The 21,418-nt window shown below is 42.3% G+C and overlaps 1 protein-coding gene and 1 long non-coding RNA gene across 9 annotated transcripts in view; one reads left to right on the top strand and one right to left on the bottom strand.

The window, feature by feature from the left end:
* cacna1g (calcium channel, voltage-dependent, T type, alpha 1G subunit) overlaps positions 1-21,418 on the top strand; it is a 192,285-nt gene that overhangs the window by 151,823 nt on the left and 19,044 nt on the right. For 4 of the 8 annotated variants that reach the window (XM_036217043.1, XM_036217040.1, XM_024264455.1 and 1 more), the window contains 7 exons: positions 916-1,100; positions 2,153-2,279; positions 3,575-3,700; positions 3,777-3,866; positions 4,359-4,572; positions 5,770-5,820; positions 19,258-19,409. In XM_036217043.1, coding sequence (XP_036072936.1) covers positions 916-1,100; positions 2,153-2,279; positions 3,575-3,700; positions 3,777-3,866; positions 4,359-4,572; positions 5,770-5,820; positions 19,258-19,409 — 945 coding nt within the window. The remainder of the gene's footprint in view (positions 1-915; positions 1,101-2,152; positions 2,280-3,574; positions 3,701-3,776; positions 3,867-4,358; positions 4,573-5,769; positions 5,821-19,257; positions 19,410-21,418) is intronic. The other 4 variants (XM_036217045.1, XM_036217042.1, XM_036217041.1 and 1 more) reach the window with 3 other exon arrangements.
* The window catches only part of LOC118600163, a 21,664-nt gene continuing 4,175 nt past the window's right edge, over positions 3,930-21,418 (bottom strand). Inside the window, exons 2-3 of the long non-coding RNA XR_004949730.1 lie at positions 4,340-4,500; positions 3,930-4,219 (exon numbers count right to left, since the gene is read on the bottom strand). This is a non-coding gene — a long non-coding RNA (uncharacterized LOC118600163). The remainder of the gene's footprint in view (positions 4,220-4,339; positions 4,501-21,418) is intronic.

Raw genomic sequence — 21,418 nt, 5'->3', positions numbered from 1 at the left:
GTTAAAAGCACATATTATCTTATGCTGAACAACAATGGTTACTAGCTGTCCAGAGCTGCAGTGCGGTGATCCTGTTTCACACAGAGCATCTTTTATTTTAAAAAATAAGTTATTTTCAGCATCTGTCAAATGTAAAAAACTAAAAATTAAAAAATCAAATTTTGAGAGATGTTAGGTTCCTTTTTATATTTTTTCTTTTGTTCGTGCCAACAAATAGACAAAATTCATATTTATATTAAAAAACAGAATGTTATTAAGGCAAATAAAATGTCTTAATGGCTAAAGTAAGACTGCAGCTCCTTCTAGGTTTTGATCAGTAGAAAACGAGCCCAAATGACTCTTTTACTGTAAAATGTTGTTGACCTCTGTCCCATAGGATGACACAAAAAGTTAAAATTTGTTTGATCCCTTGAATCAAAAAGGGTGATAGATATGTACGAAGATAAAAGGAGAATTTACTTTATTATTATTTTTACATCACATATAGTCATTACAACAAGCAAGTTTTAACTTTCACTTTAAAACAACCAAGAAACAAACAAACAAAAAGGGCTAAACTAAACATTTACTGATGTACTGAGAAGCTTAAAGTCCCACAGAAAGATCCAGTCACCATATCATCCAGTTCTAATCTCTTTCACAGATATTACCTTTAAACTGTTAAACTATAATACAGTTTTCATTCTATGTCTCTTTTAAATGAATTGCATCTCCTGTTATGTTATTTTCTATTGCCATTCCATAAATCAGTAAACGTTCATTCCTCAGGATGCCTGTTGCTACAACAAATGATTTTCTCTTTAAAATAAATAAATACAAATAAAAAATGAGTTAGTAAGAAGAATTTTCCACTTTTGTTCCCATGAAAAAAAAGTTCTAATAACATTGACCTTTTCTGGGTCATCTTCTCTTTAGATTGTGGCCCTGGGCTGGTTTTTTGGTGACAAAGCATATTTAAGGAGCAGCTGGAACATCCTGGATGGGATGCTGGTGATGATTTCTGTCATTGACATCCTGGTGTCACTCATCTCAAACTCTGGCACTAAGATCCTGGGCATGCTTCGAGTGCTTAGGCTGCTGAGGACTCTGAGGCCTCTACGGTAGGAGAACCTCTCAAAAATACACTCATCCATGTGCAGTCTTTCAGATTTGAGTATCTGATTTGCTTCAAAGCAAGATTGTGCAAAGTTCAGTCTTATAGCTACTAGCGTTTTTTAAGGTGGTGCTATGACACATGTAAGGATACTCAAACAGTGTTCCTCTGAAAACTCAAGTGACCTTTTGTTGTAATGGTAAATGGTGTATACTTGTATAGCGCTTTCTACCCTCCTTCGAAGGCCCAAAGCGCTTCACAGTCATAGACCCATTCACTCACTGGTGGTGGCTCTGCTGCCGAACACTGGCGCCAACCAAGCAATTTGCGGGTTCAGTGTCTTGTCCAAGGACACTTCGATATGTGGGCGTGCAAGGTGGGAATCGAACCCACAATCTTCCGATCAGGAGTCGACCGGCCTACTGGTGCCCCACAGCCGCCTCACTTGTTGATGAAGGACAAAGAATGAAATTAACATTTTTCTTTTTCTCAAATGGATCTGTTTTTAAAATGCAGGCAATAGTAAAGACAGCCACAGATTCTGTTTATATTCAAATAAAGAATTATGTTCTAAGCAATGAATCCCAAACTTTGAGACAATGTGTCTATGTCTATGCTCCTTTGAATTGTCTAAGTGTAGCAAACACTTCTGAAGAGCGTGTTATTTCAGCAGACTATTAACCAAGTGGCTGGAATAATATACAGGAACAAGTGTAGAGAATGTGGACTAGAAACCCCAAAGTCAAACTGGAAAACACTTCTGAAAGTGGTAGAGAATGAGAAAGCAAAGATCCTGTGGGACTTCCAGATACAGACTGACAGGATGGTAATGGAGAACCAAACAGATATTGTAGTGGTGGATAAAGAGCAGATGACCCCAATTTTAATGTAAACATAATTAGGGTAGCACAAGGGTTACCCTGCTGACACCAACTGTCTCATTAGAACATTGGTACTATTACTTCTATTTGTTTTCTTAAAGGCAAAACAAAGAGAAGAAAAAAAATGGAATAAGAAAGTTCTAACATAAAAAAATAAACATTTGATATTTTATCCCAGTGTGATTAGCAGAGCACCAGGGCTGAAGCTGGTGGTGGAGACTTTGATGTCCTCGCTGAAGCCCATCGGCAACATTGTGGTGATTTGCTGTGCCTTCTTCATAATCTTTGGCATTCTGGGAGTACAGGTAAGAGAAGTTGAGGGAAATTGATCCGCTAGATTGAAAGATTCTCTCCTAATGTCCCAGTTATTTCCCCATAAGCAGTGATGGTTGTTTGAATAATGTTTTGATAGTAAACATGTTTCTTGATTATATACACATATACTCTTCTATTTCTTTATTATTCTACTATTAAATACATTTTTTATCTACTTTTTAAAAAACATTAGACTTCTTCGTTAACTTATTGGCCAGGTCACCATTAAATTAAGATGTCAATGGGTCTTTATCTAGTCAAATTAATGTTGAATAATAATCCTGAGCAATGTTCACTTTGCTTCATGTTAAATTCAAAACATTTTATTTTTAGCTGGTTTTGTGATGTGATAGATTTGGCTGCTTCAGATTGTACCTTTCTGGATAAAACAATTATTAACTGGTTTACCTATTCACCATGATGGTCACTGGCCAAAGTGCTTCAGGTAACACACAGAGAGCAATTGGCATCATCTTTCACCTTCTTTTTAACATCTTGTGTTTATTTACATTGTTTCCGTTAATTTGCAGCTTTAACTAATTTATTTGGTTTGATACATCAGAAAAACAAGTGGAAATATTTTTTTTGTAAACAGTTTAAAGATGTAAAAAATTCCAGAGATAAACATGTTAAGAAAAATATGGATAATTTCATGAGACACCTCCCTATCCCTTTATTATTGTCTTTAAAACTCAAACATTGTTCCTCATTATTTGCCACCTTTTTTTAAGAAATCTAATAATTCCATATTTTCTTTAAATTCTCAAACTAAATGTTTCTATCAGGCTGCATGTTCAGGTCTCCCTTGAAAAAAGAGATCTAATCTCAGTGGTATTTCCTGGTAAAATAAAGGTTAAATAAAAATGGTGGCACAGTGGGGCAGGTGTTAGCGCTCTTTCCTAACAGCAAGCATGTCCCTGGTTCAACTCCCGGCTGGAGGACCTGAACCAGAACCACCAATGGAGGACCTTTCTATGTGGAGTTTGCATGTTCACCTCATGTATGCATGGGTTTTCTCCAGCTTCCTCCCACCGTCCAAAAACATGGTTCATAGGTTGATTGGTTACTCTAAATTGCCTCTAGGAGTGAATGCGAGTGTGGATGGGTGTGTGATTGAGGTTCTGTGACAGACTGGTGACCAGGTGTGTCCAGGTGTATCCTGCCTTCGCCCATCAGTAGCCGGTTTAGGCTTCAGCACCCCCTGACCCCGAAAAGGACAAGAAAATGATGAATATTTCCATCACTGTGGCTTTTATTGAAACTATGTTTTGTCTTTTCTCCTTAGCTTTTCAAGGGCAAGTTCTTTGTCTGCGAAGGAAAGGACATAAGGAATGTCACCAATAAATCAGAATGTTTGCAATCTAACAATACATGGGTCCGACACAAGTACAACTTTGACAACCTGGGCCAGGTAGGAGTTTAGACACACGGATAACTTTGCAGGAAAACAGGAAGACAGGATTTATTGACTGTCTTTTCTCTTCCAGGCTTTGATGTCCCTCTTTGTTCTGGCATCTAAAGATGGTTGGGTGGACATTATGTATAATGGACTTGATGCTGTTGGAGTTGACCAACAAGTAATTATCTGAACCTCATTGTGTTACAAAATCTTAGAGTTTCGTTCTGCCAATTTCTATGCAGCATTTAAAGACACCTATCCAAAGTGACTCTTAATTGAAGAACATTACAAGCACACAATGGGTCAGAGTCACATTCTAAATCAAGTACAGTGATAAGAATGTTTTAGCTTCCAGAAATGTCAATAAATAGCTTTGGGTTTTTTAAGGTCCTTTAACCCCTTTTGCCATCTTATGGGGTCCAGATGATCTAGTGGACCTAAATCTCCTGTTACCTGGTCCACATGCACACTGCTCGGCTCCGCTTTGTGCTCATCAGGTTCAGATCAGCGCAGATGATGATGCGTATTTATCTATAAAAAAAATAAAGACAGGTTTCTGTTTAGTCCTGTTACCATTTTTACTGAGTTGTTAAACTAGCATCTCTGAAACTGAGAATATAGGAATCCAACCACAACGAGAAAATAACTCACAAATCTCTTTTTTTTCAAGCCCGTAATGAACTACAACCCATGGATGTTGCTGTACTTCATCTCCTTCCTGCTTATTGTGGCCTTCTTCGTGCTCAACATGTTCGTGGGCGTGGTGGTGGAGAACTTCCACAAATGCCGGCGCCACCAGGAGGCTGAAGAGGCTAAGCGCAAGGAGGAAAAAAGAAAAAAGAACATTGAGAAAAAGAGACGGAGTAAGGAGAAGGAGCTGGCTGGTCGGTAGTCTTTCCACATCTTTCTGAGTCCTGCTTGATTTAAGCTTGAGCTTTTCTTTTCCCTTTGCATCATTTGGTTTGGCAAAGTCTGGAAGAGCACATTTAGTTATATGGAAGCTGCTGTGTTGTAGAATCCCCAATTTTCTTTACTGTTAGACTTGTTGGTAAACCATGTGTCTTGGTGGTTACCTGCTCTGACTGACTGCAAGGCTTTTCTTTACCCATTTATTTACAATGAGCGACTGCAGGTGAAGAAAAGCCCCCCTATGTTGAGTCAGAACAGTTCACTATCAGAAGAAGTCCCTTCTTTGCCTGTTCTGCTGTAGACGCTTTGCTTGGGACGGCCCTGGGAGCATGCCGGGTGGCTGCTGATATTTAGGGCTTGCATGGTAGTGGAAACCGTCAACTGGAGGGAGGGGCAGGGAGGTGGTTAGGGTGTAGATCTGAGCCCCTTCCCTTCATCCCTCCCTCTCTTCTGCATGTGATTTAGTGCAGCCTCTGGGCAGGGATAGACCAAAATCTGGACAAACCCTAAAACTTTGATTATCACTCTGTACACCACCACCCCCCCTTCCCCAGTGGCTGTAGTTAGTGATAAACTGCCTGTTTTGGTTTTTGATTCTCCACTGCCTCCTCACCCCTAAACATCGGTGCTAGCATAAGCTGGCCTTATTTTGAATTTGGTGAGGTTTTTTATAAGGAGCAGTGGACGATATTTCCTTCCGTTTGACCGAGATTGTTTTCTTTTTTATCCAAGTTTACTAGTTTATTTCTAAATCCATATTGAGAAATACAGATGATAACCAATTCCCTTTTACAGGACAAGCTTACAATGTCCAGTACATGAAAAAGAAACTGCTCACATATTTGATCCACTGTTCTCTTTTCTACTCTCATCGTCTTGTTTGCTTTGTTTTTATCCAGTTAAATTTTCCAACTTGGAATTTTTGGGTTACGAGGTTACCAGAATTCAGTCTGTTAGACATCTGCAATGGTATTGTGGTTTTCTATTAGAAACGACTGGACTCAGATTTACTGGAAAGACAAACATAGGAACACAAAGCTCTTCCTTCTGGCCTTACTCCATCCCTCTTTCCTGCTTTCTTTCTCAAAAACAAAACATCTTCTTTCTGCCTCTCAGTCATCCTTCTTCCCTGCTTTCTTCTGTTTCTGACTAATACAGTGTTGTTCCTCTAGATTTAATGGTTCCAGGGGGGAGTTGGGCCCTCTCTGACGGCACCGTAAAAGGTACAGAGTTTCCAGCATGTTCTGTAGCACTTTCAATCCCACCACCGTCACTGAGCACCTACATGGTGACTCTGGTCCTGCTTTCAGTGATCATGGGAGGTAGGGATCATCTTGCGCTCTCGCTCCCCTGCCTCTCTACCATCAGCCTTCAAGTCCGCTGGACACACTGTGTTTTTTTCTGTTGTGGCTTTGTCCTTCACAGTTACTCTATACTGTCTGTTATTCATCCACTGTCCACAGCACTGCACCCCACCTGAGATATTTCTACATATTTAACATACGCTAGTTCACATTTGATTACAAGAGCTAAGAAATATAAAACTGGGTTTTGGTGACAATTTTATCTTGTCAGAATAATCTCAGAGCTGTTCTACAAAAGACAGTCTAGTCAAGAACCCAATACAAATAGCTAAGTTATGTTCCTTGGTTTGACAAACAACCAGCAAAACACATAATATCTGATAACACAAACCACAACTGTACAGAACTGGAGCAATCTAAAAAGTTGAGATTGGATCTCAAGATCAAGACTGAATATGAAACCAAACAAAGACTTATGGAAAAATGGTTTCTTTAAATTCAGATGTTACTGCTGCTCAATGACGTCATCAATAATCAAAGGTCATCTGTGTTAGCAAGTTGCTGCCAGCACTCAGAAAATACCTAACAACAATTGGTGTTAATAACTTTAAAAAGTCATGCTAAAAAGGGGAGTCATTACTTAGTTTTAAATGTAAACTTCTGTGCCTCAGAGTACACCCACCTGTGCCATGGAGGAGAAATGCTCCTCTGTGGCAAAGCCTGATGCAGATCAGGGATGGACAGCCCTAAGTTCCTACGGCCCTCCTTAAACAAACAACTTTGGACACCACTACAGCTTCAAATGCCCCTACAATTGGAGCAATTGGGAGAAGCCATAGGGGTAGGGGAGGAATTCAGATTTGGCCCAAGAGTACTCAAACAAGTAGAGGTTTAAGAATTAAAGTTAAGGGATAATCTAGGGCTACTATTAATGAACATGTCTTAAACATGACAAAGGTTTTTGAGGTCTTTCCAGGGATCTACTGTAGCCACTCCTCTAGTTTACTCGTTGCTAGCTCAACTGCTTTGATTACTGTAGGCACAAATGTCACCTTCACCTTGACTGCTTTCTACAGTTCTTCCCTGGCAGCTCGCACTGGCTTTTGGTCAGTCAGAATCTATCCCAAACAACTCTTTTAGTGTTATAGTTTTTAAACCCATGGACTAAACCTTGTGTCAGTGTTCATGTGTTGTCTTGTAAGTCAACCCTTTATGGCCAACGGTTGGACTTCTTGATATCAGCCACTTCAATTTTGGTCCTTTGGTGTACCCAGGAAGAAACTTGTCATCCTGTAATGTGCTATCCCCAGCAAGGTCTCCTCTGCTTTCCTTTGCCTGATACATCCACTGAGCACACTGTCAGTTGGAGCCTTGAGCTTGATGTATTCATGCATCTTGGATGTTTCATCCTGGATAGTGGCTTCCACGCTCACTAGTCCTTGGCCTCCTTCCTTGCAGCTAGCATACAGTCTCAGGTTGCTAGATTTAGGATTTTGTGTGTCAGAGAGAGGTAGAGGAGGTGATGGTGGCTCCATTCCTGAGATGGTGTCCAGAGCCAGACCTGTTGATTTTTTTAATAAGGGGGTTAAGACAAAATAATTATAATAGTAATAATAATAATCATATTATCATTATTAATAATAATAATAATAATTATGATAATAATGGATTAGATGTATCTGGTCTTTTCCAGATGCTCAAAGCGCTTACAATGTGTATCCATTATTTATTAACTCCTCATTCATACTTGGTGATGGTAAGTGCCCTGGTGCAGACTGAAAGAGGCGTGGCTACCATTGGCTTCAAGGGTGGTTTTCTTCTACTTCAAGTTTCCTATGAAAGCTCTTAGCCAAGGGTCACACTGCATCCAGTCCAGCTCTGGTGCGGATGCCGTAGTCTTTGCATAACTTGAAAAGTGTGAGAGGCGCTCACAATGCATCCAGTCCGGTCTCTGTGGGGCTCTGTGTCTGTTTTATTTACTTCATATTCTTGCCGGACACTAGAGCTGAGCCAAAGCACTTATTGTGAAGTTGGGGCTTTGAGAGACATAAACTGGAAATCATGCAAGCTTGTGTAAAGTGCATCCGGTACATTTTTTAAAAAATAAAACCTATTTTCCTCTGTACACGCTGTTTCAAGGATCACTGCTGCTGAAGTGTAAAGTTCTTTGGTATCTTTGATTGTTGTGGTAGGAATTGCCCTCAATGCTTCATTCACAGTTTCCAGGAGACTTTCAGGTGTTGTTTTATTTAACTCTTGGTGTCGGGATTGCCTGGTGTTCGTTTCAGACATGATATTGTACCTTGCCACGACTCTCATAGTTCTCATCCTACTTTTCATGACTGCTCTTCACAAAACCTCATGTTAGCCTGTACTTGTGATTTATCCAATAGACCAAACTAATTTAAGTCCTCGCCTTTCTCTCTTTTCTTGTAACACATGTTTTAGAAAGAAATGTTTTGAAACTCGGATTTAGATGAAGGTAGAAATATTGAAGTATTGTTACAATGACTATAAAAAGTTTTTTAATGGGTTTGTCAGTAGTATACCTGTTTCTCTACTCTTCGCTCAGTCTATGCAATCATCTGCCTTCACTCATTTCAATTAGACCATTAAGCTCAAGTATGACTCAGAAAGGTGTGTCAATCTGCTTTGTGTGAATCAGCATGGTGTGTGTTTGTTTAAGAGTATGATTGTTGTCATGTCATTTTAAAAGCTGTCATGTCTTTTCTTTACGTAATTTTTATGGTGTCCTCACTTAGCTTTTCTGAACCAGCTGAGCTTTCCGGGAACCCTAGTGAAGCTGAACTTTCCCCTGTTTGTGTTTTGAACTCAGTGTATGCGGGGTAACTAATTGGGACCCCTGTTTCTTAACAAAAGGTCTAAAAAATTGTATTTGCAAACACTGAGTGTAACACTTATTGTGGAACCATTTACCACAAAGGGCAGCAGCATAAAAGCAGTTGCACTAGCCACTTAAAGGAAAAGCATCGCCTTTCAATGATCTGGATCTATGAGTTAGAATATTGCTGCTTTTGTGTGCCATGCCCTTCTCTCATTAACACTGTCTTCAATCCATAATCACGTCTTCCATTTGCCCCATCTAAACTCCTGCAAACTTCAAATAAATGATCAAGACTATCACCCCTAAAGAGGTCTTCAGAGTTGTTGGGATTTGGAAAATCAGATTAATTTTACTAACAACTCAGTCAGTGTGCAGTGTTTTTCTTTTGTTTTACTGTAAAGCAGTAAACAACATCCCTCCTACGTCACAGTCAGTATGAGAAAAACCCTCCGAAACTCACTATGATCTGTTTTGTCCAAACCAATTCAAGCCAACATGCTTTCACCCTTTTATCCATTGTGTTTTGATGTAGTGGTAATCCTTAAGTCACTTAACTCAGAGCCCTTACAATGTCTGTATTTCCCAAAAAGGAAAGGACCACATAGAAAATCTAAGAATGTAAATGTCCAAAAACAATTCCAAGGCCATTTGGGTTGCGATCCTCTGCAGGTGGCTCTATGATTATCTGATGGAAAGGTGAGTCTATGTTGGGGTTGTTTTTGGACAAAAGATGTTCTTTGTGTTTCATTATTGAATGACAGACCTTTGGATCAACATCAGCAAAGAGATTTAGTTCTTAAAACAATTGTCAAAATCCCTCCAGAGATGGTCCTTTGTTAAATATATATATATATATATATATTTAATTCAATGCTTGGTTATTTTTTTTTAAAGTGTGGAAGCTCATTTGAAGATCTCACCATATCATTATATTCAAAGGGCACTTGTTTTGGAAACATAAATTGGTATACAGTGTTTCCCCAAGTAAATCCGTGACCCAGTTTCATTTGAAATTTAGTACAATATCACCTTACCATTGTAGAAGTGTCAGGACTTGTCACTAGACCACCCAAAAATGACAGACCCAGGAATAGATGAAGCTTAAGTTCTTTTATTGAAGACGGAGGATGAGGATATGGAGCAGGAGGGATGTAGTAATGTCGGCAGACGATAGGGGGTGCTGGAGATGAGGACGCCGTCCGAGAGCAGAGGAGGATGAGTGGAGAAGAGCTCTTGAAATTGTTGAGGTTGTGGCGGTCTTTGATACGGTAATCCGGGAGATGGGGAACTTAAGGCAGACGCTGAGCAGGACCTTGAGAGCCGTGGAAGTAGAAATCCCGTCCCAGCTGAATGACGGAGCTGTCGCTGGAGACACAGAGCGTGAGGGCTGGCGGGTTGACAGGCAGCGAACTTCGATTCCTGTGGTGTGAGAGGCAGAGGTGAGTAAACAGACTGAGAATCTCGGGCTGGTAGTCGGGCTGATAGCGAGACGTTCCGGCAGTGATCGGGGCAGGGATGCAGGGTTAAATAGGAGAGCAGACAGGTGCAAGTGATCAGCGTGATGACCTGCTGCAGCTGTAGCGGGGGCAGGGACAGCAGCTGCCGTGACAGTACCCCCCCCTCAACGACCGGCACCAGACGGTCGAGCTGGCTGGTCAGGGTGGTCACGGTGGAATTGGGTGATAAGATCAGGATCCAGGATGAAGCGCGCCGGCACCCAGGAGCGTTCTTCGGGACCATAGCCTTCCCAATCGACTAGATACTGCAAACCCCGTCCCCGGCGGCGAGATCGGAGCAGGCGCCTGACCGTGTAAGCAGGACCCCCGTCAATGAACCGAGCCGGAGGCGGAGCAGCAGGAGGTGGGACAAAGGGGCTGGTCTTGACAGGCTTAACCTTAGAGACATGGAAGGTCGGATGTACATGAAGAGACCTAGGCAGACGCAGGCGAATGGCAACTGGGTTGACCATCTTCGAGATGGGGAAGAGTCCGACAAACCGTGGAGCCAGTTTCTTGTTCTCGAGACGAAGGGGCAGATCAGCAGTGGAAAGCCAAACCTTTTGGCCCACCTGATAGGAGGGAGCAGAAACTCGTCGTCTATTGGCGGAGGCACAGTAGAATTCCACAGTCCGTAGGAGAGTCTGCCGGGCCTTGCGCCAGGCTCGCTGGCATCGTCGAACGGAAGCATGGGCCAAAGGTACAGAGACCTCCCCCTCCTGAGAGGCAAACAAAGGTGGTTGATATCCAAACACGATCTGAAAGGGGGACAACCCCGTGGCAGAGGAAGGAAGGGTATTATGGGCATACTCTGCCCAGACTAAATTACGGGACCATGACGACGGCTCACGGGCACAGAGGAGACGGAGGCTGGTCTTCAATTGTTGGTTGAGCCGTTCGGATTGGCCATTAGACTGCGGGTGGAAACCGGAGGATAGACTCACAGAAGCCCCAAGCAGGCGACAGAACTCCGCCCAGAACTTGGCCAGGCAGAGCAACGAAATGCACCATCTTAGAGAACCGGTCTACTACAGTCAGAATTACTGTCTTGCCTTCAGATGACGGGAGCCCAGTGACGAAGTCCAATGAGATGTGGGACCAGGGTCTTCTAGAGATAGGCAGAGGGTGTAGAAGACCAGCAGGCGAAGATGTTGATGCCTTGACCTGAGCACATTCTGGACAGGAAGAAACATATTCGTTGAGGTTCTCTCGTATGTTTGGCCACCAAAAACGCTTTCTAATCACTGTGAATGTTCGTCTCTGACCAGGATGGCAAAATAAACGTGAGGCATGGAACCAGTGCATTACTTTGGCTCTGAGATTTTCTGGTACATAGAGACACTCCGTGGGACAGGCAGATGGAGAGTGTGAATCTTGGTTAGCGGAACGTACCTCCTCCTCAATGTCAGTACTGACCACAGCGAGACGAGCAGAGACAGGCAATATGAAGTCAGGAGACGCCTCTCTGGACGGACAGTACTCCCGGCGGGACAGGGCATCGGCCTTCATGTTACGTGATCCTGGCCTATAGGACAGAGAGAAGGTGAATCGGTTGAAAAACAAAGCCCAGCGGGCCTGGCGAGGATTCAGTCTCTTGGCGGTTCTTAGGTACTCCAGATTTTTATGGTCCGTGAACACAACAAAAGGGATTTCAGACCCTTCCAGCCAGTGCCGCCACTCCTCCAATGCAGCCTTTATGTCTAGCAACTCCTTGTCACCAACACACTAATTCTTTTCAGCGCTGGACAGGTGGCGGGAAAAGAAGGCACATGGATGCATCTTGTTATCTGCACTGCGCTGGGAGAGGATAGCTCCAATCCCAGCGTCAGAGGCATCCACCTCCACGGTGAATTGTTTGCTGGGATCAGGCGTGATCAACACTGGAGCTGACGTGAAGCGGTTCTTAAGATCTTGGAAAGCAGCCTCTGCTTTTGGAGCCCAAACAAACCTTCTCTTGGATGATGTTAAGGTATGTAATGGGGAAGCGATTTTGCTGTAATTCTTGATGAAACGGCGATAAAAATTAGCGAACCCAAGAAACCGTTGTAATTGTTTACGGTTCTCTGGTCTCGGCCACTCCAACACAGCCTGGACCTTGCTTGGGTCCATTTTGACGCTGCCTTCAGTAATGACCAGGCCCAGAAAGGAAGTAGTAGTGGCATGGAACTCACACTTTTCAGCCTTGACATAGAGCTGGTTCTGAAGCAGCCTCAGGAGAACCTAGCGTACGTGTTGGACATGCTCTGCCTCTGACCGAGAGAAAATCAGAATGTCGTCAAGGTAAACGAACACAAATCGGTTTATCATGTCCCCCAACACGTCGTTAAGCAGGTTTTGAAAAACTCCCGGTGCATTGGTAAGACCAAATGGCATGACCTGGTATTCAAAATGACCTGAAGGTGTGTTGAAGGCTGTCTTCCACTCGTCTCCTGCCCTGATGCGAACCACATGGTAGGCGTTGCGGAGATCCAGTTTGGTGAAGAATCTAGCCCCCTGGAGGAGTTCAAAAGCAGAGGACATAAGCGGAAGGGGATAGCGGTTACGTACAGTGATCTCGTTTAGTCCTCTGTAGTCGATACAGGGTCTTAAACCTCCGTCCTTTTTCTTAACGAAGAAAAAGCCTGCCCCCGCAGGAGAGGAGGAGGGCCTGATTAGTCCAGCAGCTAATGACTCCTTAATGTAGGTCTCCATGGCCACCCTCTCCGGACCCGAGAGGGAGTATAAACGACCACGAGGAGGTGAAGAGCCTGGCAAAAGGTCAATGGGACAATCGTAAGGGCGGTGAGGTGGTAAGGCAGAAGCTTTTACCTTGTTGAAGACCTCTTTGAGATCGTGGTACATACCAGGCACTCGGGAGAGATCTGGATATCTCTCCACAGGTCTCTTGTCCTGGTTAGATGGTGATGGGGCTTCCATAGCGCCAAGACAGTTGTTGAGACAGTTTGCGCTCCAGGCCAGGACCCGACCTGATCGCCAGTCGACTTGAGGGTTATGTTGTTGTAACCAGGATAAGCCTAGAATGACAGAAATATCAGTGTTCTTGATGACATGGAACCTGACAAACTCGAAGTGGTTGTCTATCTGCATCTTCACTGGCTCAGTTATGACACGACTGTTTGTTATGACACGTCCATCAATCGCTTTGACACTCAGTGGACACTGCAGCCATGAGACATTGACTCCCCACTTGTGTACGGTCTCCTCAGCCATGAAATTGCTGTCAGCTCCTGAATCAATAAGCACAGAGTTAATGTGTACCTTGTTCTTGACGTGAAAGGATGCTCTCGTACTTTGGTTGGACTGGAAGGAGGAAAACAGAGAAAGGCTCACACACGTCTCCTCCTCTCGTGCTGAGCCGGGCCTTTTACTGGACAGTTCTCAATGCGGTGATCCGGGGAACCACAGTAAAAACAGAGGTTCTGCTGGAATCGACAATCTCTCTCCTCCTTGGAGAGTCTGGTACGGCCTAGTTGCATAGGCTCCTCCAAGTCGAGTCCCGAAAAGGAGGATGGTCTGGGATACGAATGACCTTGGTGCTCCAAATAAAACCGTGATGTCCGTTGTCTCTCTCTTCCTCTCTCTCGGATACGCCTGTCGATGCGGGCTGCCAGAGTCATCAAGTCATTGATGCGTCTTGGAAGTTCGCGTGCTGTTAATTCGTCCTTGACAGTGTCAGATAAGCCCTCGTAAAACATGTCATAAAGGGCCTCCTCATTCCCCCTGCTGTTACTTGCTGTGGTTCGAAAACGTATGATGTAATCATCCACACTCTCTTTGCCTTGACGCATCTTTGTCAGTTGTCGAGCAGCCTCCCGGTGGGGTTTAACTGGATCGAAGACCTCTTTGAGTTCCTCTGAAAATGCTCTGTACGAAGTGCAGGCATCTGAATCTCGAGTCCACTCAGCTGTGGCCCATTGTGCAGCTCGGCCGCCTAACAACGAGATAACACAGGCAACCTTGGATCTCTCAGTCGGGAAGGCAGACTCCTGCAGAGAAACGTTCAGTTCACATTGGCAGAGAAAGGTTCGACACAATGCTGGGTTCCCATCGTATCTTTCTGGGGGGTTAATCTTGGGTTCAGTCCTGGGTTGCATGGTAACAGTAGGGGGAAGGGTTTGAGATATGCTCATAGCAGACAGTCTATCAGTGATATCACACAGTTTGGTAGAAAATTCAGCCATCCTCACATCATAAGTCCTGAAGGCGCCCTCCACTAAAGACTGGAATTCCTGGGCTGTCTTTGGGTCCATCTTGGCCGGAACGTTCTGTCAGGACTTGTCACTAGACCACCCAAAAATGACAGACCCAGGAATAGATGAAGCTTAAGTTCTTTTATTGAAGACGGAGGATGAGGATATGGAGCAGGAGGGATGTAGTAACGTCGGCAGACGATAGGGAGTGCTGGAGATGAGGACGCCGTCCGAGAGCAGAGGAGGATGAGTGGAGAAGAAGAGCTCTTGAAATTGTTGAGGTTGTGGCGGTCTTTGATACGGTAATCCGGGAGATGGGGAACTTAAGGCAGACGCTGAGCAGGACCTTGAGAGCCGTGGAAGTAGAAATCCCGTCCCAGCTGAATGACGGAGCTGTCGATGGAGACACTGAGCGTGAGGGCTGGCGGGTTGACAGGCAGCGAACTTCGATTCCTGTAATGTGAGAGGCAGAGGTGAGTAAACAGACTGAGAATCTCGGGCTGGTAGTCGGGCTGATAGCGAGACGTTCCGGCAGTGATCGGGGCAGGGATGCAGGGTTAAATAGGAGAGCAGACAGGTGCAAGTGATCAGCGTGATGACCTGCTGCAGCTGTAGCAGGGGCAGGGACAGCAGCTGCCGTGACATAGAGAGCAATAGATTTTAAGTTACTTTAAAATAATTTTAAGCTACAGTATATATTTACTATATTTCCCAAAATATGTCTAATTTAAATTTTGTATAGTACATTATTTTAAAAAAGTAAGATCAAATTAGATAATGAATTGTAAAATGTATTGTCATGGGTACCCATGACATGACTTGTTTTATTTTTGAAATTGACATATTGAATTGTAAATTTTAAGACTGAGTTATTCATTTTAACATTTATTTTCATATTTCAAGCCTGAATTGCACATTGAATTGTCAAAAGAAAAATGCATTTCAAATTGCACATGAATTGTTAGTTGAGAATTACAAATTACTTTGAATTATGACTCAAAAACTTCCATAGCAAAATTACCCATGTAGGTTTTTATTTTCCCATCAGAAACAACAGGTACAATAGCAGCCCAGTCTCAGTAAAATGCGTACATATTCCACGATTTGGGAAATACCGAGTATAATATACGCCAAAACCGGTTTTTGCGTGCATATAATACGTGCGGTCTTTAACGTGTTAAATGTGTTTTCCACGTTTGACACGTCCCCTGGTGGAGGCGTGAGCATCACAGACAGCCCCACAAACGAACAATTTGCTTTTCTAGCCCTAACCATAACCGTAATCCTAACCTTAACCAGGAACGACGTCATTTAGAAAAGAGCCGGAGGATTTCTGACCACGTGATCAAAACGAAACCTAAAAAGCCGTGTATATTGTACGCCGGCACAGCCTATCCTCTATCATTGCGTATCATATGCACGCAAAAAGCGTGTTTGGCGTATATTATACACGGTATTTCAGAGTGCAAAGTCGTGGAATATGTACACATTTTACTGAGAGTGTGTTGGCAATAGTCATTTTGATAATTTTTACTTTCTTTGTTCAAAATAAGGCCCATAACTAAGGAATATATGAGATGATCTTGTTGAGGACTGTATTTTATAGTCCTGTTTAATTTTCATAACAGTAATAATCTTTTATGAAAAAGCAAGAGCTTCAGTTGAAGCAACATCTAGTTCAGAGTTTATGGGCCAAAACTAATCTCATTTAACAACAGGACTGCTACAAAACAGTGTTCTGTTAAGGTGGGATTACTTTTTTTCCCCATCAGTTTGAGTAATGAAAAGGCTTTTACTTGCAGTTTCCTATCAGATTAATCTAGATAGAAGTTGTTGAAAAACCCTAATGACTGTTGACAGGTTTTGTGTGTGGTTTTGTCACCTAGATGGTGCCTAAGAATGATTTCCTTTTAAACGTCTGAATTTGTTGAAGTTCACTTTTGAGCATACTAGGAGGACAGATTCTAGAGAGTAAAAAGTCATGATTATCATTGCCATCAGCATCACAGCAAATGCTGACATCTAAGTCTCCTGGAGATGTTGGTCCGTTAAGGTCTGCTAACTGTTCTCTGTAATCAGATCATAGTAACATACATGTTGGCTACAACCATTATGGTTTTCTTTCTGACAGCTCAGGCAGAAAGTTTCGCCTCTCAGTGAAAGACATGTGAGAAAGGAGGAGACATCCAAAAAGATTCATTTTTTTCTTCCAGTTCTGAACTATTTAAGTGTATTTAATGCCAGTTTAACTTGACTCAAAGCGGCTTCTTCATACTCTCTGCATACGACAATGAAGCTTCACTATCTTTCTGTTTTTCTACAGATTAGCTGATTTTTTATTCCTACTCATTGATGATTCTGTTATCCCTTCAGTCAGCCCCTTTCCCCTTCATCCATCATTTAAGGAAAAACTTCATGGCTTCTTACCAAATTATTAAGAAAATAAACAGGGTGATAACTTAGAACGTTGTGACAACTGTTAACAACAGTTTTCACATCGGTAGGAAAATTTAGATCAGCTCTTGTCTATAGACATCTTGGTTTTCTAGCTTTAAGATGCTGATCTCAATTATTTCAGATTTAGGTCAAGACTGGCTAAGCAAAACATGAAATACTAATTAAATTTTCAGTATTCACTTGGAAAAAAATCTTTAAAGTTAAACTTTGATTAGTTGAACCAAACATCTTGCCTACAAATTAAAAAGTTAAAATTAATTTTACTTTAATGCCATTTTTAAAACTACTATTTGAAGAAAGTCTAGAAATTACATATAAAAATGAATTCCAAAAAGGGTGTGTCCAATTGATTTCAATGGATGAAGCACAGTGGAAGCCATGGGCTTTCACTGACTGGCACGCACATCTCCACAGGCATATCACTTAGAGTCTAACTACCAGGCAGATCAGTGTATGTGACCTGGACTGAGGAGCATCATCCACTTTCATCAAAATCAATATTAGCCAGCAGGCCAAAGATACGCTTGGATGACTAAAAGCAAATATAGAATAATTCAGTTGAAAGCCCTCAGTGGAAGGTGGACCCCTGTCAGCTTTGGCATTTTTAACCTCAATACAGCAAATACATTTTGCAATGGGGTGCTATGATTTGATTAAATTTATTTGTATTATTTTTAAATGACCTAAAGTTTTCAAACTAAAGAAGCTCTGAAAAATATACTTAATACCCAAACTATGAAAACCTTTGTATTGTTGAGACATTAAAAAGTAATTCTGTTTTTTTAAGTGTAAAGCTGCGTTCACATTGAAAGTCATTCATCCATCAGGGATTTTCAATTTTAAGTCACTCTGACTTGTGACTCGATCCGAGGTCCCTGAGCATTGGGCACCAGCATGACTTGAATTTTGTGGTGCAATTTGGGAGTCGCGGCACGTGCACTGTTAAAAAATCTGAACTTAAGCGAGCATGACACTTTGTGTCAACAAATCAGGGACTCAGGGTGCTCTGGGAGTATGGGGTCCAAGGAGCCTTACTGAAAACTGTCTAGTCTTTGTATGACAGGCGCAGGAGTTTGGTTTGCATAGCCAGCAGTAAGTCCAAAATATTCCCAGTGCATATTGAACTCTAGCAGGGCTGCCCTTTATCACCGATTCCGCTTGTAGTCTTTATGGACAGAATTTGTAGGCAGAGCCAGGGCCCAGAAGGGATTGGGTTTGGGGACCACAGGGTTTCATCTCTGATTTTTGCAGATGATGTTGTCCTGTTGGCTTCATCGAGCCAGGATCTCCAGCAGGTTTTGGAATGGTTTGAAGGCGCTCCCTTAGAGATAGGGTGAGAAGCTCGGCTATCCAGAGAGACCTTGGAGTAGTGCCGCTTCTCCTCCACATTGAGAGGAGCCAGTTGAGGTGGCTCAGACATCTGGTCCGGATGCCTCCTGGATGCCTTCCTGAGGAGGTGTCCCGGGGATTTCCCACTGGGTGGAGGCCACGGGGAAGATCCAGGACACGCTGGAGAGACTATGTCCCTGGCCGTTAAAACAGCGTTGTTTATTATCTACAGATGAGAAACTACTATTTTCTGTCGGTAAAAAACATTAATAAAAAAGAATCAGCAAACAAATTGATTATGATCTTCAAAATATCCACTAGTAAATGTGAAAGCAAAAATAAGCTCTTCCACTTCCAGATCCATTTGAATTGCTGGCAGGTCTTCTGCTCTAAAGGGAGCGACTCGTCCACCTTTCCTCCTTGGGTGCTCTTGATGCACTCTCGGCTGCTCTCCGAAATTTTATACTATAATTAAATTAACTTGTTATTCAGAGTTTAGATCTGATAGATTTGGCGTCTCCAAGTATATGCATTGAACATTTTTTAGTCTACCTTTTTAAGTACTGTATCCTTTGCTGTTATGACAGTAGCTGCTGCAAGCCTCTTCTGTAACTCCACCTGAATAGGTGATGGATGGAGTTATGATGAGTGCAAACTACAGATTTGTTTTCTTGTGAGGACTACTATGAAATGCATTCTAACTAGAAGCTTCCTCCGTGCAGTTAGCCTCATCTCCTCAGATGATCACTAACATAAAAAGCAGCTGATTAGAGGACGAGGGGCTAATTTAGTTGTTCTTAACATTCTTAGTTGGAGTCTTCCTCTCTCAACCCATAATCTGACTTCATCAAGTCTCCCAACTTTCTTTCATGTCTAATGAGAGGCACCATAGTGATTCATTTACAGTTCATTAAAGCCCCTACATCATTTTCCTGAAGAATGTTTTGGCTCTTGGAACTATGAATTTCTTCTCCACTGCCTCTGTATGTTATTTGTCTGCTACTTCACTTTTTGACAACCTCCCCACCCACTTTTGCAGAAGCTCAACGCAAGCCCTACTACTCTGATTACTCCTCCACCCGCCTACTCATTCACAAGATGTGCAACAGCCACTATCTGGACCTGGTGATTACCATTGTAATAGGGCTCAACGTCATTACAATGTCCATGGAGCACTACGAGCAGCCTCAGGTGAGACAAGGTTGCATATTACACCACTCATTAAGCTCTTGAGGTTAAATCTTTTTGGACCGTTGCTTTTAGACTTCTAGTCTTTTAGACAAACAAGTCACTTCCCATTGTCTTGACAATTTTGTTGTTCAACAGACATAAACATACTTGTACCCTGTTTTCAGGAACTGTTTACAGGAAAATAAAATCTTAGAAAGATTTTATATAAACTATAACAATAATTGTTTCATACGGGGGTCATATAGATATCATTTTGAGAGACAAAGATCACATTTGAATTCTTCCCCTGCACCTCGTTTCTCCGTATCCCTACATTTAGCCCTCCAAGAAAAGAGTTATGGAAAAATAGAATCAGAAGCACCTTTACTGCCAGGTATGATTTTACCTTAATGAGGAATTTGTCTTGGTGATGATGGTGCCAACATCAAGTAAATTAACAATTTAGTAAGGGATGAAAAAGAAAAAGGAAATATTACAAGATAATTATATATACACAATTTGCAAATTAAGTAAAAAGCAGAATGACAAAAGCTTAAGTGTGTAAGTGAATAGTGTCTTCAATTCCAGATGTTACAACCGGTCGATGATGTCATCAATAATGGAAGGTTGTCTACATTAGCATGTAGCTACCAGCACTAAGATAATCCATAACATCAGTTTTATAATTTTGAAAAGTCATGCTAAAACAAAAAGTTATTATTTGCATATCAATTTAAAATTCTGCTCATCTGGCACTTCCATGTGAAGAAGGGCTTTTCTACTTTGCGGCACAGTGCGACGCCAATCACCCTCCTAGCAAAGGGACAACCGTCCTTAAGTCCCTACTTAAACCACTGCAGCTTCAACGCCCCTTCAGTCGGAGCAGTTGGAAGGAGCTTTAAGGGAGGAACTCATATTCAGCCTAAGACTGTCAGATTGTCACTTGTCTTCAATCTCTCATTCTGATTTATTAAACCTTAGTAACCTTTTTTAAAGAACCCCTATCTGCAGCTCAATTAATTAAATATATGTACATGTTTACATGATGCAGCTTAGTCGGAAATTCCCTGTAAACTTGAGAATTTACTACAAACTCCTGCTGTTCACCTTCAAAGCCATCCCCAACCTCACTCCCCCTTACATGCTCATTCTTCTTCCACATTGTTGTTCTTACCTACTTTGATCCTTTCATCTCACTGTTGCTTTTACCTGCCTCAACACCATGGGGGTGGAGCTTCCAGCTGCTCTTCATACAAACTTTGGACTGTTTATAGAACTGGAGTGTCTTCCGCATAGAAAATGGTTTACTTCTGACTCCAGAAAAATTAAGTTAATTCAGTCACCATTTTTCATCATATAGGCGCCACCTTGTTGGAGCCAGATTACAGTTATTGGTCCGAGTTGGTCTGAGTGAACGCTTCTATGGCAACTACTGTTGCCGATCATGAGGATGCTTGTTCAAAGTGCACACTGATGTTCTGGTGCTGTTGGACCTGACAGTAGTCTTTGACATGGTGGACCATGCAGTCCTCCTGAACATCACTTCAGCATTTGTGGTTCTCCTCTTGACTGGTTTAAGTCCTATTTAACAGGGAGAAGTTTTTCTCTTAGGATTGGTGAGGCCTCATCTTTGGCTTCTCTATCTCGTGGGGTTCCTCAAGGTTCTGTCCTTGGCCCTGCCCTTTTTTCTTTACATCTGCTGCCACTCAGTTCTGTCATTCCTTAGCATGTTGTCTCTTTTCATTCAATTTATTTAAAATAACTCTATCTGTCAGAAACTTCATTTATCAACCAAAAATCTGCAAAAGTAAAGGGTCAAACACTGTTGCATCGATCATCATAACTCTGTAGACCTTGGTGTCACTATACGATGATTGAACCGTCTCCAGTTAGTTCAGAATGTAGCAGCATGACTGTAAACCAGGACATCCAGATGAGATCACATCACTCCGGTCCTCAGGTCATTTCATCGACTTCCTGTTCATTTTAGAATTCAGTTTATTTTTTTATTTTTTTTATTTATTTTTTTT

The sequence above is a fragment of the Oryzias melastigma genome, linkage group LG19 (genome assembly GCF_002922805.2).
Source record: "Oryzias melastigma strain HK-1 linkage group LG19, ASM292280v2, whole genome shotgun sequence".
Lineage (NCBI taxonomy): Eukaryota > Metazoa > Chordata > Actinopteri > Beloniformes > Adrianichthyidae > Oryzias > Oryzias melastigma.
The sequence above is the reverse complement of the archived record's forward strand: the minus strand, read 5'-3'. Positions and strand labels throughout refer to the sequence as shown.